General features: G+C 43.9%; 1 protein-coding gene across 1 annotated transcript in view; it reads right to left on the bottom strand.

Moving 5' to 3' along the window:
* Nucleotides 1-10,828, bottom strand: part of LOC120024122 (ras-related protein Rab-15-like) — a 40,030-nt gene extending 29,202 nt beyond the window's left edge. Inside the window, exon 1 of the mRNA XM_038968271.1 lies at nt 10,705-10,828. Coding sequence (XP_038824199.1) covers nt 10,705-10,828 — 124 coding nt within the window. The remainder of the gene's footprint in view (nt 1-10,704) is intronic.
* Nucleotides 10,829-13,857: the final 3,029 nt, after the last annotated feature.

The raw sequence follows: 13,857 nt of genomic DNA, 5'->3' as shown, positions 1-13,857 counted from the left end.
CCCCACAGACCTCCCACTATCCCCCACAGACCTCCCACAGACCTCCCACTATCCCCCACAGACCTCTCACTATCCCTCACAAACCTCCCACTATCCCCCACAGACCTCCCACTATCCCTCACAAACCTCCCACTATCCCCCACAGACCTCCTACTATCCCTCACAGACCTCCCACTATTCCCCACAGACCTCCCACTATCCCTCACAGACCTCCCACTATCCCCCACAGACCTCCCACTATCCCTCACAGACCTCCCACTATTCCCCACAGACCTCCCACTATCCCTCACAGACCTCCCACTAGGCCCCACAGACCTCCCACAGACCTCCCACTAGGCCCCACAGACCTCCCACAGACCTCCCACTAGGCCCCACAGACCTCCCACTATCCCCCACAGACCTCCCACAGACCTCCCACTATCCCCCACAGACCTCTCACTATCCCCCACAGACCTCCCACTATCCCCCACAGACCTCCAACTATCCCCCACAGACCTCCCACTATCCCCCACAGATCTCCCATAGACCTCCCACTATCCAATATAAAACCAATATAAAACTCTGAGGCCTAGCCAACCTATCGGTTGTGGATGGAGACATACAGTTTCTGTCAGGATGTGGAAACCCAGGGAAGAATGTTATTGACCCATCAATAAGTCAAGCATTGACCTATTAATCACTGTCTCTAACCTTTACTGTGTGTGTGTGTGTGTGTGTGTGTGTGTGTGTGTGTGTGTGTGTGTGAGACATCTCCCTAACTGACTGCAGGCATTATTATTACTGTAGACTCTATAGAGTCTATAGAGCCCTGTCTGTGTGTTTCTGAGGTGATACCATGATGAAGACAGCTTGATGAAGACAGCTTGATGAAGACAGCTTGTTGAAGACAGCTTGTTGAAGACAGCTTGATGAAGACAGCTTGATGAAGACAGCTTGTTGAAGACAGCTTGATGAAGACAGCTTGATGAAGATAGCTTGTTGAAGATAGCTTGTTGAAGACAGCTTGATGAAGACAGCTTGTTGAAGACAGCTTGATGAAGACAGCTTGATGAAGACAGCTTGTTGAAGACAGCTTGTTGAAGACAGCTTGTTGAAGACAGCTTGATGAAGACAGCTTGTTGAAGACAGCTTGATGAAGACAGCTTGTTGAAGACAGCTTGTTGAAGACAGCTTGATGTCAAAAAGCATCACTACTAGAGTAGGGCTGTCAAACAGACGGCCAGAGAGAGGGTCCAATCTGGCCCAAAGGTGGTTTGAGTAAACAAAATATGTATGCACACGCACACTTTTTAAATACTTAATTTGAATACACCAATCAAATGTACATTTAAAAAAGGATACAAACAATTCCAACTGTCCCTGAACACTCAAGGGTAAAGGAAGCTCCTCCTTCTGCCCATGACATCAAACAGAGCAGTACCTCCTTCTCTAAACAGCTATTCCTCCTCCACCAAACTTTACAGTTGGCACTATGCATTGGGGCAGGTAGAGTTGTCCTGGCATCCGCCAAACCCAGATTAGTCCGTCGGACTGCCAGATGGTGAAGCCATCCAGAGAACGTGTTTCCATTGCTCCAGAGTCCAATGGCGGCGAGCTTTACACCACTCCAGCCAACGCTTGGCATCGCACATGGTGATTTTAGACTTGTGTGTGGCTGCTCGGCCATGGAAACCCATTTCATGAAGCTCCCGACGAACAGTTCTTGTGCTGACGTTGCTTCCAGAGGCAGTTTGGAACTCTGTAGTGGGTGTTGCAATCGAGGACAGACGATTTTGTGTGTCCTATCCTTCGCAGCTGAGCCGTTGTTGCTCCCAGACGTTTCCACTTCACAGTAACAGCACTTACAGTTGACCGGAGCAGCTCTAGCAGGGTGGAAATTTGATGAACTGACTTGTTGGAAAGGTGACATCCTATGACGGGTGCCACGATGAAAGTCACTGAGCTCTTCAGTAAAGCCATTCTACTGCCAATGTTTGTCTATGGAGATTGCATAGCTGTGTGCTCGATTTTATACACCTGTCAGAAACGGGTGTAGCTGAAATAGCTGAATCCACTCATTTGAAGGGGTGTTCACATACTTTTGTATATATAGTGTACACTTATACAGTCGTGGCCAAAAGTTTTGAGAATGACACAAATATTCATTTCCACAAAGTCTGCCTCCTCAGATTGTATGATGGCAATTTGCATATACTCCAGAATATTATGAAAAGTGATCAGATGAATTGCAATTAATTGCAAAGTCCCTCTTTGCCATGCAAATGAACTGAATCCCCAAAAAACATTTCCACTGCATTTCAGCCATGCCACAAAAGGACCAGCTGACATCATGTCAGTGATTCTCTCGTTAACACAGGTGTGAGTGTTGATGAGGACAAGGCTGGGGATCACACTGTCATGCTGATTGAGTTCGAATAACAGACTGGAAGCTTCAAAAGGAGGGTGGTACTTGGAATCATTGTTCTTCCTCTGTCAACCATGGTTACCTGCAAGGAAACACGTCATCATTGCTTTGCACAAAAAGGGCTTCACAGGCAAGGATATTGCTGCCAGTAAGATTGCACCTAAATCAATCATTTATCGGATCATCAAGAACTTCAAGGAGAGCGGTTCAATTGTTGTGAAGAAGGCTTCAGGGTGCCCAAGAAAGTCCAGCAAGCGCCAGGACAGTCTCCTAAAGTTGATTCAGCTGCGGAATCGAGGCACCACCAGTACAGAGCTTGCTCAGGAATAGCAGCAGGCAGGTGTGAGTGCATCTGCACGCACAGTGAGGCAAAGACTTTTGGAGGATGGCCTAGTGTCAAGAAGGACAGCAAAGAAGCCACTTCTCTCCAGGATAAACATCAGGGTCAGACTGATATTCTGCAAAAGGTACAGGGATTGGACTTCTGAGGACTGGGGTAAAGTCATTTTCTCTGATGAATCCCCTTTCCGATTGTTTGGGGCATCCAGAAAAAACCTTATCCGGAGAAGACAAGGTGAGCGCTACAATCAGTCCTGTGTCATGCCAACAGTAAAGCATCCTGAGACCATTCATGTGTGGGGTTGCTTCTCAGCCGAGGGGGCTCACTCACAATTTTGCTTAAGAACACAGCCATGAATAAAGAATGGTACCAACACATCCTCCGAGAGCAACTTCTCCCAACCATCCAGGAACAGTTTGGTGACGAACAATGCCTTTTCCAGCATGATGGAGCACCTTGCCATAAGGCAAAAGTGATAACTAAGTGTCTCGGGGAACAAAACATGGATATTTTGAGTCCATGGCCAGGAAACTCCCCAGACCTTAACCCCATTAAGAACTTGTGGTCAATCGTCAAGAGGCGGGTGGACAAACAAAAACCCACAAATTCGGACAAACTCCAAGCATTGATTATGCAAGAATGGGCTGCCATCAGTCAGGATGTGGCCCAGAAGTTAATTGACAGCATGCCAGGGGGATTGCAGAGGTCTTGAAAAAGAAGGGTCAACACTGCAAATATTGACTCTTTGCATCAACTTCATGTAATTGTCAATAAAAGCCTTTGACACTTATGAAATGCTTGTAATTATACTTCAGTATTCCATAGTAACATCTGACAAAAATATCTAAAGACACTGAAGCAGCAAACTTTGTGGAAATTAATATTTGTGTCATTCTCAAAACTTTTGGCCACGAGTGTACAGGTGATTCTCAAGATCTTGCACACTAATGAGATGCTATTGAGCCCACACTACTACACTGTCTGAGCCAAGGACTACATGCTTTCTGGTAAGTTTTGATTACAATACTGGGTGGGGTGAAAATATTTTATATGACATACATGATTTTTTGTTAACTAGTAATTAGTAGCCTAGAGCAAAGTGTGTTTAAATCATTTCTAACTTGTTAACAATTTCTGCTAGTTAGTTTTTGCTACCATGTGGGTATTAGCTTGCTTTAGACTGCTAACTGAGGAGTGTTAATTCACCTGTTTCCATACATGTTTCATTTAAAAACATTTATCTTACAAAGGAGTTGTTTAATCTAACTGCTTAACTGTACATGGAATTGTATTTGTTAAAAAAAAAAAAGTCTTATTTTTAAAATGCCACAGGCACTTACTGGTGTGTGGAGACATTTCACTGCAGCTAATGTAGAAGGAAAAGCTGTGTAAATTTGCAAATACTGTGCCAAATCATATGTGAAGAATGCAACAAAGATGCAGAATAATCTGGCCAAGTGCATAAAGTTCCCTCAGCGCTCACAACAAGCAACCTCTGACAAAAGTCCCTCTACTTCTATTCATGGTGAAAATGATGAATCAGACACCTTATCGATAGCAACAGCTCATGGTCCTCCTGGAATCAGAAGTTTTTTTGAGTCAATGAATTAACGTAGTCAGAGAAATGCTGATGAATGTCTTGCTCGAGCTGTGTATGCAACTGGTTCACCTCTGATGCTCACAGGCAACGTGTATTGGAAGACATTTCTGAATGTTCTTCGGCCAGCATACACCCCTGTAACAAGACGTGCTTTATCTACTCATTTGCTGGATGCAGAGTTCAACAGAGTTCAAATGAAGGTCAAGCAAATCATAGAGAAAGCAGACTGTATTGCAATCATCTCTAATGGGTGGTCGAATGTTTGTGGGCAAGGAATAATTAACTACATAATCTCCACCCCTCAACCAGTATTGTACAAGAGCACAGACACAAAGGACAACAGACGCACTGGTCTCTACATTGCAGATGAGCTGATGGCAGTCATCAAGGACCTTGGACCACAGAAGGTATTTGCAATGGTGACAGACAATGCTGCGAACATGAAGGCTGCTTGGTCTAAAGTGGAGGAGTCCTACCCACACATTGGATTTGCTGTTCATGCATTGAATCTGCTCCTCAAGGACATCATGGCACTGAAAACAATGGATACATTCTACAAGAGAGCCAAGGAAATGGTTAGGTATGTGAAGGGTCATCAAGTTGTAGCAGCAATCTACCTCACCAAGCAAAGTGAGAAGAATAAGAGCACCACATTGAAGCTGCCCAGCAACACCCATTGGGTTGAGGTTGTCATCATGTTTGACAGTCTCCTGGAGGGAAGGAGTCTCTCCAAGAAATATCACAGTCTACTGATATGGACAGCCCCATCAATGGGATTTTCCTGGATGATGTATTTTGGGGGAGAGTGGTAAGCAGCCTGATACTCCTGAAACCTATAGCTGTAGCCATTGCACGGATTGAGGGAGACAATGCCATCCTGTCTGATGTTCAGACTCTGCTTGCAGATGTAAGAGAAGAAATTTGTACTGCCCTGCCCACTTCACTGTTGCTCCAAGCAGAGGAAACTGCAGTTTTGAAATACATCAAAAAGCGTGAAGACTTCTGCCTGAAGCCCATACACGCTGCAGCGTACATGTTGGACCCCAAGTATGCTGGCAAGAGCATCCTGTCTGGTGCAGAGATCAACAAGGCCTATGGTGTCATCACTACCGTGTCTCGCCACCTTGGCCTGGATGAGGGCAAGGTTCTTGGCAGTCTGGCGAAGTACACTTCCAAGCAAGGGCTTTGGGATGGAGAGGCAATATGGCAGTCATGCCAACATATCTCATCAGCCACCTGGTGGAAGGGACTTGTGGATCTGAGGCTCTTTCACCTGTTGCCTCCATCATCCTCCAAATCCCACCAACATCAGCCGCCTCAGAGCGCAACTGGTCCTTGTTTGGGAACACACACACACCAAAGCACGCAACAGGCTGACCAATAAAAGGGTGGAACAATTGATGGCCATCCGGGCAATTTTGAGTTTTTTTTAGCCTGACAACGAGCCATCCTCAACAAGGTTGGAAAGTGACAGTGAAGATGAGGCCTCAGAGTCTGATGTTCAAGAGGTGGACATTGAGGAGGTCCAGGGAGAAGACATGGAAGCCTGAGAGGAAGACAACCAAAGCTTTAGTTTCTAGACTATCATTTTACAGAAGTATATTGAAAACGTTTTTGGGAGATGCAATGGATCATTAGGGATCATTCAATATTCCCTTTCTTTAGTTGTTCACTGAAATCATCCCATGTGAAGAGTCAACTCATTTAATTAAAGTTCAATTCGTATCTAAATAGTTTTTTTTATTTCTATTGGAAGGATTTAATAATTTGCAATTATATCTACTTATGATAAGGTAAAAGGTTTATGTTTCTGTCTCCATATGATATGGTAAATATATCCAATGCAAAAAACATCTACATTTAAATGGTATTAATAATAATTTGCATATATTCCTATATATTCCCGTTAATTCCCACAGAAAGTTTCCACCTATGAATATTCCCCAAAATGTGCAACCCTAAGTGGGCCTATCATTTGTTTTTCAACAGGACAATGACCCAAAACACACCTCCAGGCTGTGTAAGGGCTATTTGACCAAGAAGAAGAGTGATGCATCAGATGACCTGGCCTCCACAATCACCTGACCTCAACCCAATTAGGATGGTTAGGGATGAGTTGGACCGCAGAGTGAAGGAAAAGCAGCCAACAAGTGCTCAGCATATGTGGGAACTCCTTCAAGACTGTTGGAAAAGCATTCCAGGTGACTACCTCATGAAGCTGGTTGAGAGAATGCCAAGAGTTTGCAAACCTGTCATCAAGGCAAAGGGGGGCTAAATAAATAAAATATATTTAGATTTGTTTAACACTTTTTTGGTTACTACATGATTCCATATGTGTTGTTTCATAGTTTTGATGTCTTCACTATTATTCTACAATGTAGAAAATAGTCAGAATTAAGAAAAACCCTTGAATGAGTAGGTGTGTCCAAACTTTTGACTGGTACTGTATATATATACACACAGTGCATTCGGAAAGTATTCAGACCCCTTCCCCTTTTCCACATTTTGTTACGTTACAGACTTATTCTAAAATGGATTACATTCTCATCAATCTACACATAATAGCCCATAATAACAAAGCAAAAACAGGTTTTTTAGATATTTTTTTTTTATGTATTAAAAATAAAAAACAAATACCTTATTTATATAATGTAAGTATTCAGACCCTTTACTCAGTACTTTGTTGAAGCACCTTTGGCAGCGATTACAGCCTAGAGTCTTCTTGGGTATGACGCTACAAGCTTGGCACACCTGTATTTGGGGAGTTTCTCCCATTCTTCTCTGCAGATCCTCTCAAGCTCTGTCAGGTTGGATGGGGAGCGTCGCTGCACAGCTATTTCCAGAGATGTTCGTTCGGTTTCAAGTCTCTGTACTTTGCTCCGTTTATCTTTCCATCGATCCTGACTAGTCAGAAGACGAGTGGGAAAACATTCCACAGGCCACAATCAACAGCCTGATCAACTTTATGCGAAGGAGATGTGTCGCTCTGCATGAGGCAAATGGTGGTCACACCAGATATTGACTGGTTACTCCACACCCCTACTTTTTTTTTTAAAGGTATCTGTGACCAACAGATGCATATCTGTTTTGCCAGTCATGTGAAATCCATAGATTAGGGCCTAAAGAATTTATTTAAATTGACTGATTTCCTTATATGAGGTTAAAGTGCAGACTGTCAGCTTTAATTTGAGGGTTTAGAAATAACAGCACATTTTCTCCCCATTTTAGGGTACCACAAGTATTGGGACCAATTCACTTATATGTGTATTGAAAGAAGTCAGAAGTTTTGTATTTGGTCCCATATTCATAGCACGCAATGACTTCATCATTCGACACCATTCTGTATACTTCTGGCCCCTCTTTGGACACTGTGTAAACTAACCTCCAGACGAGCTTCAATGCCATACAACTCGCCTTCCGTGGCCTCCAACTGCTCTTAAATGCAAGTAAAGCTAAATGCATGCTATTCAATCGATCACTGCCCGCACCTGCCTGCCCGTCCAGCATCACTACTCTGGACGGCTCTGACTTAGAATACGTGGACAACTATAAATACCTAGGTATCTGGTTAGACTGTAAACTCTCCTTCCAGACTCACATTAACATCTCCAATCCAAAATTAAATCTAGAATCGGCTTCCTATTTCACAACAAAGCATCCTTCACTTATGCTGCCAAACATACCCTCGTAAAACTGACTATCCTACCGATCCTCGACTTCGGGCGATGTCATCTATAAAATAGCCTCTAACACTCTACTCAATAAACTGGATGCAGTCTATCACAGTGCCATCCGTTTTGTCACCAAAGCCCCATACACTACCCACCACTGCGACCTGTACACTCTCGTTGGTTGGCCCTCGCATCATACTCGTCGCCAAACCCACTGGCTACAGGTCATCTACAAGTCTCTGCTAGGTAAAGCCCCGCCTTTTCTCAGCTCACTGGTCACCATAGCAGCACCCACTCGTAGCACGCGCTCCAGCAGTATCAAATATGATATTTGACATCTGTAACTTTCTCAATCATCATTATTCTAGAAATTGGAACTTTCCCCAAATGTTTCCTTAATTATATTCTAGAATTGTTGATACTGTATGATGAACTCAAATTCAAGGACGATTTATCAACACATGAAAAGCTGGCAAGGGCAAACGCATTGAATTCCACTAATCCCTATTGTGTCCCTGTTTTGCAGTCAGATGTCCTTGTCTAGTAGACGCACATGCCTGTACAGTATTTCACACCCACTACTAGTTAAAGTCTCCTCTTCCCAATCAATGTGTTGAGGTGAGAGACCAGGGATGCCAGGATATAGATGCACCCTTAATCCAACCAATGACTTCCTCTAATACTGCCTTCCTCTGCAGAGGGAGATGTGTAGATGCCTCCCAGGTGGCACCCTATTTAATACATTGTCAAAAGTAGTGCACTACATTCGGAATAGGGTGCCATTTGGGACACAATCAGTGATTTCTCTGCGATGGGAGGTGGAGTTCAATGGGCAGTCACTAACCACGTTTCCATCCATAGTTTTTATGGAGTAAAGTCATTCCTTATAATAAATAAATCACGGCAGCTGTGATGGAAACGGGAAGTTTCGGTACAATTTTATAAATGCCGACAGATCATTTGTATGTTTGACATGGTGGGATCTTTGTGTGTCTGTAAAATGAATTATGCGAGAAACGGCAGTGGAAATGCCTTTATGCGGAAATAGTGATATAATAACCATCATATCGTAGTAAATTTAGAGTCTTGCGATGACATGGTGTGCGGTCCTCCCACTACGACTCGAGAAAGCATGCAGTTTATTAGGCTACAGATTTTTTTTAATTATGATGAACTTCACAGGGTGGTGAAAGTGGACGGTGATGAGCTTGATGCTCCTTTCCAATAAATGTTGAGGGTCTTATTCTGGTGACATGATGATCGATGCTTGAGATTGGTAAAGGGGGAAGAAGGCTGCCCTGAGAGAGAGATTGGTAAAAGGGGGAAGAAGGCTGTCCTGAGAGAGTGATTGGTAAAGGGGGGAAGAAGGCTGTCCTGAGAGAGAGATTGGTAAAAGGGGGAAGAAGGCTGTCCTGAGAGAGAGATTGGTAAAAGGGGGAAGAAGGCTGTCCTGAGAGAGAGATTGGTAAAAGGGGGAAGAAGGCTGTCCTGAGCGAGATTGGTAAAGGGGGAAGAAGGCTGTCCTGAGAGAGAGATTGGTTTTGGGCTCCTGAGTGGCGCAGTGGTTTAAGACACTGCATCTGAATGCAAGAGGTGTCACTGCAGTACCCGGTTCAAATCCATAGAGCAGTGCACAATTGGCCCAGTGTTGTCTGGGGGTAGGCCGTCATTGTAAATAAGAATTTGTTCTTAACTGACTTGACTTGTTAAATAAAGGGGGGAAGAAAGCTGTCCTTGTAGTGTATTTCACTGGCCTCAATAGGAAAGCAATAGATTAAGTGCTGTTGATGTACTGAATTCTAACTAGTGAAATTCAGTATGACAGTATGACAGTCCATATTAACTCTAGGGGCTGAGCCTGGTTGGTTGGGTGCATAGGCTACTGCTTTATTGTTTTCTCTATACAAGGTGGAAGAGGGGAAATTACACGATTTTCTGCTGTAAAGACTTGTATGTGTGGTAATATTAAGTTGAGCTACTGTAATATAAAATGTTATGGCAGCAACATTAAAGGGTATATACAGGATTATAACCACATAAAAAAAGTTTCATTCCACTTTTGTTAATGTTGCAATTTTTCCAGTAGAGGAAGCACTATTCCCAAAAAAGTGTTTGTGACAAATGTGTACCAATTCTTTCTGACAGTTGCTAACATTTGACGTTAACATGTAGTCATGCATTTTGTTATTTTCCAAATGGAATATTGTGTTTCTAGTTTGCAGACAGCAACTATAGTAGCATTCCATTTATCACAGGATCCAGGTAGCAACTGTGGCTCTTTTAATTACGCTACTGGACATCGTATGAACAGTTTTATCTTTTGCCAAGTGGATGCCCCCACAAGTGGTTATTTTAATTTGTCCTGCACTTGTCCTTTTGTTTTCGATTAATTAAGCTATTTGTTATTTTAATCAGAGTTTAGAGCTGAATAACAATGCAAATATATAGTGCCTTGAAATAGAGAGTGCCACGTAATTTTAATACAATAGGCTATTTGTAAATTAATAATAGCAAATTACTAACAACATTCTGAACAAAGGAAGTGTAGGCCGTACATAATAATATAATTTCAATAGGTTATAGCACCAGTATCATATTCGATTATACTATTTAGCCTAGAGATAATCAGATCGTATTAGGTGTATTCTGATTTCCTCAAATAATGCATGCATCAAAGAAGCGGTCTTACCGATTGTGGAGATGTGAGACGGGTGAAATTCGTTGTCCGTGAATCTGCATAATAAACATGTTTTCCCAACCCCCGAATCACCGAGCAGCAGGAGTCGGAAGAGCACATCATACTGCTTAGCCATAGCTTCTTAGAAATAAGAACAGCAAGCCAGCTAACTCGGCAACGAATTACCAAACCCAACCCAGCTACAACCCAGCCCATATCTGCCCCAAACCCAACACACCTACACCCCAGCCCATGTCTGCCCAAAATGTAAAGTAGTCTTTTGATTTTCTTTCGAGAAACGGGAGAGCAAGCTCGAACCTCTCTTTTCTTTCTATCAAACCAGGAGCGGTCTCTTTTGGTAACAAAGAGTAGCTATATGAGAACGGACCAGATTCCTTCCATCCAGCCCTCTCCTCCTTTCTGATGGGCGCGGTGACGGGGATGCGCTCGGCAGCTTCCTATTTTCTCTCGATATCACCGTCAACGCACGAGTATGGGGTCAAATCCGGTTCAAAAGTCTAACGGGCACTAGATGGCGCGCGCGAGCAATATGAAACATTGCGTGAGCAAACACTGAAGCTGTGTTCGACTAACCATACTAACATACTGTATACTACATACTTAACGAGTATATACTACATATTATTCGTTTATTTTAGTATACTGTCAAGAAACAGTATCCGTTCAGTTGAGCTTACTAGCTCTTCACCTGTCTACCGGAAGTTGATGCTGTTGCTATGCAACCTCTTGCTAGCTAGTTAGCATAATAAATGACTAGTTAGGCATTTTACGAATTCGGGTGTGGAGTGCCAGAGTGCACTTGTAAATTCAGAGCATTGTCAGATTATCCTTTTGTAAATTCAGAGCGTTTCGTGCACACTGGACGCTCGGGCCGGAGGAGTAGGGTTGATTTGAGTATTCTGACCTTACAATGGGAGTCAAGCACCCAAGCTAACGTTGGCTAGCTTGCTAGCTACTTCCAGACACAAATGAGACCACTCTCACCATTTTACTCGCCCTAGCAGAGCTGTTTAGGCAGTTTTCATGTTATCCAGAGCCTTGGTGTCAATTTAATAACGCTTTTTTGCCGAACGGGTGTTGAGCGCTCATAAATGAATTATTCTGCGCTCTGGTACACTCAGGTGAGATTGCTCTGAAATCGGAGTAGATAGCCAGAGAGTCTGAATGTCCATTGAGAACGTACAACGACTATACCATTTAGCTAAGCTAAGAATGACAGGAATAATCAAGTCAATTAACGTTGGGTAGTTAGTTAGATAGCCTATAGTTAATATACTGGCAAGTTTGATGTATAAGTAGCCAACTAACATTAGGTAGCTAGCTAACAAAATACCGGTACTGTCACGACTTCCCCCGAAGTCGGTCCCTCTCCTTGTTCGGGCGTTCGGTGGTCACTTCACTGGCTTTCTAGCCACCGCTGATCCACTTTTCATTTTCCATTTGTTCTGTCTTATCACACCTGACTTCACTCACCAATCACTTGTTTATTATTTAACCCTCTGTTCCCCATGTTGTATTTGTGAGTGATTGTTATTTGTTACATGGATGATTGTCAGGCGTTGCACTTTTGTTTTAGACCGTGTTTTTGGCACTTGTATGTATTATGTGCTGTCATTTGGTAACCGGTATTAAAGTGCGCCTGTTTATTATACTCCACTCTCCTGCACTTGACTTCGCCTCACATATACATGCATAAGGACATTTCTAAGTGACCCTAAACTTTTGAACGGTAGTGTACATATGAGATGAGTAAAGCAGTATGTAAACATTATTAAAGGGACCAGTGATTCCAAGTCTATGTATATAGGGCAGCAGCCTCTAAGGTGCAGGGTTGAGTAACCGGGTAGTAGCTGGGTAGTGATGGCTATTTAACAGTCTGATGGCCTTTTTCAGTCTCTCGGTCCCAGCTTTGATGCACCTGTACTGATTTTGCCTTCTGGATGGTAGCGGGGTGAACAGGCCGTGGCTCGGGTGGTTGATGATATTTTTGGCCTTCCTGTAGCATCGGCTGCTGTAGGTGTCCTGGAGGGCAGGCAGTGTGCCCCCAGTGATGAGTTGGGCAGACCTCACCACCTGAATTGAGCATCTGTAAAAGTTTGTAAGGGTCTTAGGGACCAAGGCAAATTTCTTCAACCTCCTGAGGTTGAAGAGATGCTGTTGAGCCTTCTTCACCACACTGTCTGTGTGGGTGGACCTTTTCAGATTGTCGGTGATGTGTACGCCGAGGAATGTGAAGCTTTTCACCTTCTCCACTGCGGTCCTATCGATGTGGATAGGGGTGTGCTCTCTCTGCTGTTTCCTGAAGTACACAATCATTTCCTTCGTTTTGTTGACGTTGAGGGAGAAGTTATGTGCCTGGCACCTCTCCGCCAAGGCCCTCACCTCCTCCCTGTAGGCTATTTCATCATCGTTGGTAATCAGGCCTACAACTGTTGTGTCTTCTGCAAACTTGATGATTGAGTTGGAGGCATGCATGGCCACGCAGTCATGTGTGAACAGGGAGTACAGGAGGGGGCTGAGCACGCACCTTTGTGGGGCCCCTATGTTGAGGATCAGCGAAGTGGATGTGTTTCCTACCTTCACCACATGGGGGCGGCCCGTCAGGAAGTCCAGGACCCAGTTGCACAGGGCGGGGTTCAGACCCAGGGCCCCGAGCCTATTGATGAGCTTGGAGGGTAATATGGTGCTGAAGGCTGAGCTATAGTCAATGAACAGCATTCTTACATAGGTATTCCTCTTGTCCAGATGGGGTAGGGCAGTGTGCAGTGCAATGGCGATTGCATCGTCTGTGGATCTATTGGGGCGGTACAAAAATTGAAGTGGGTCTAGGGTATCAGGTAAGGTAGAGGTGATATGATACTTAACTAGCCTCTCAAATCACTTTATGATGAGAGAAGTGAGCGCTATGGGGCGATAGTCATTTAGTTCAGTTACCTTTGCTTTCTTGGGTATAGGAACAATGATGGACATCTTGAAGCAAGTGGGGGCAGCAGACTGGGATAGGGAATGATTGAATACGTCCGTAAACACTCCAGCCAGCTGGTCTGTGCATGCTCTGAGGACATGGCTAGGGATGACGTCTGGGCCGGCAGCCTTGCGAGGATTAACACGTTTAAATGTCTTACTCACGGATAAGGAGAGCCC

Source organism: Salvelinus namaycush, chromosome 29, assembly GCF_016432855.1.
Source record: "Salvelinus namaycush isolate Seneca chromosome 29, SaNama_1.0, whole genome shotgun sequence".
NCBI classification, from domain to species: domain Eukaryota; kingdom Metazoa; phylum Chordata; class Actinopteri; order Salmoniformes; family Salmonidae; genus Salvelinus; species Salvelinus namaycush.
Note: the sequence above shows the minus strand (reverse complement) of the source record. Positions and strands in the feature narration are given on the sequence as shown.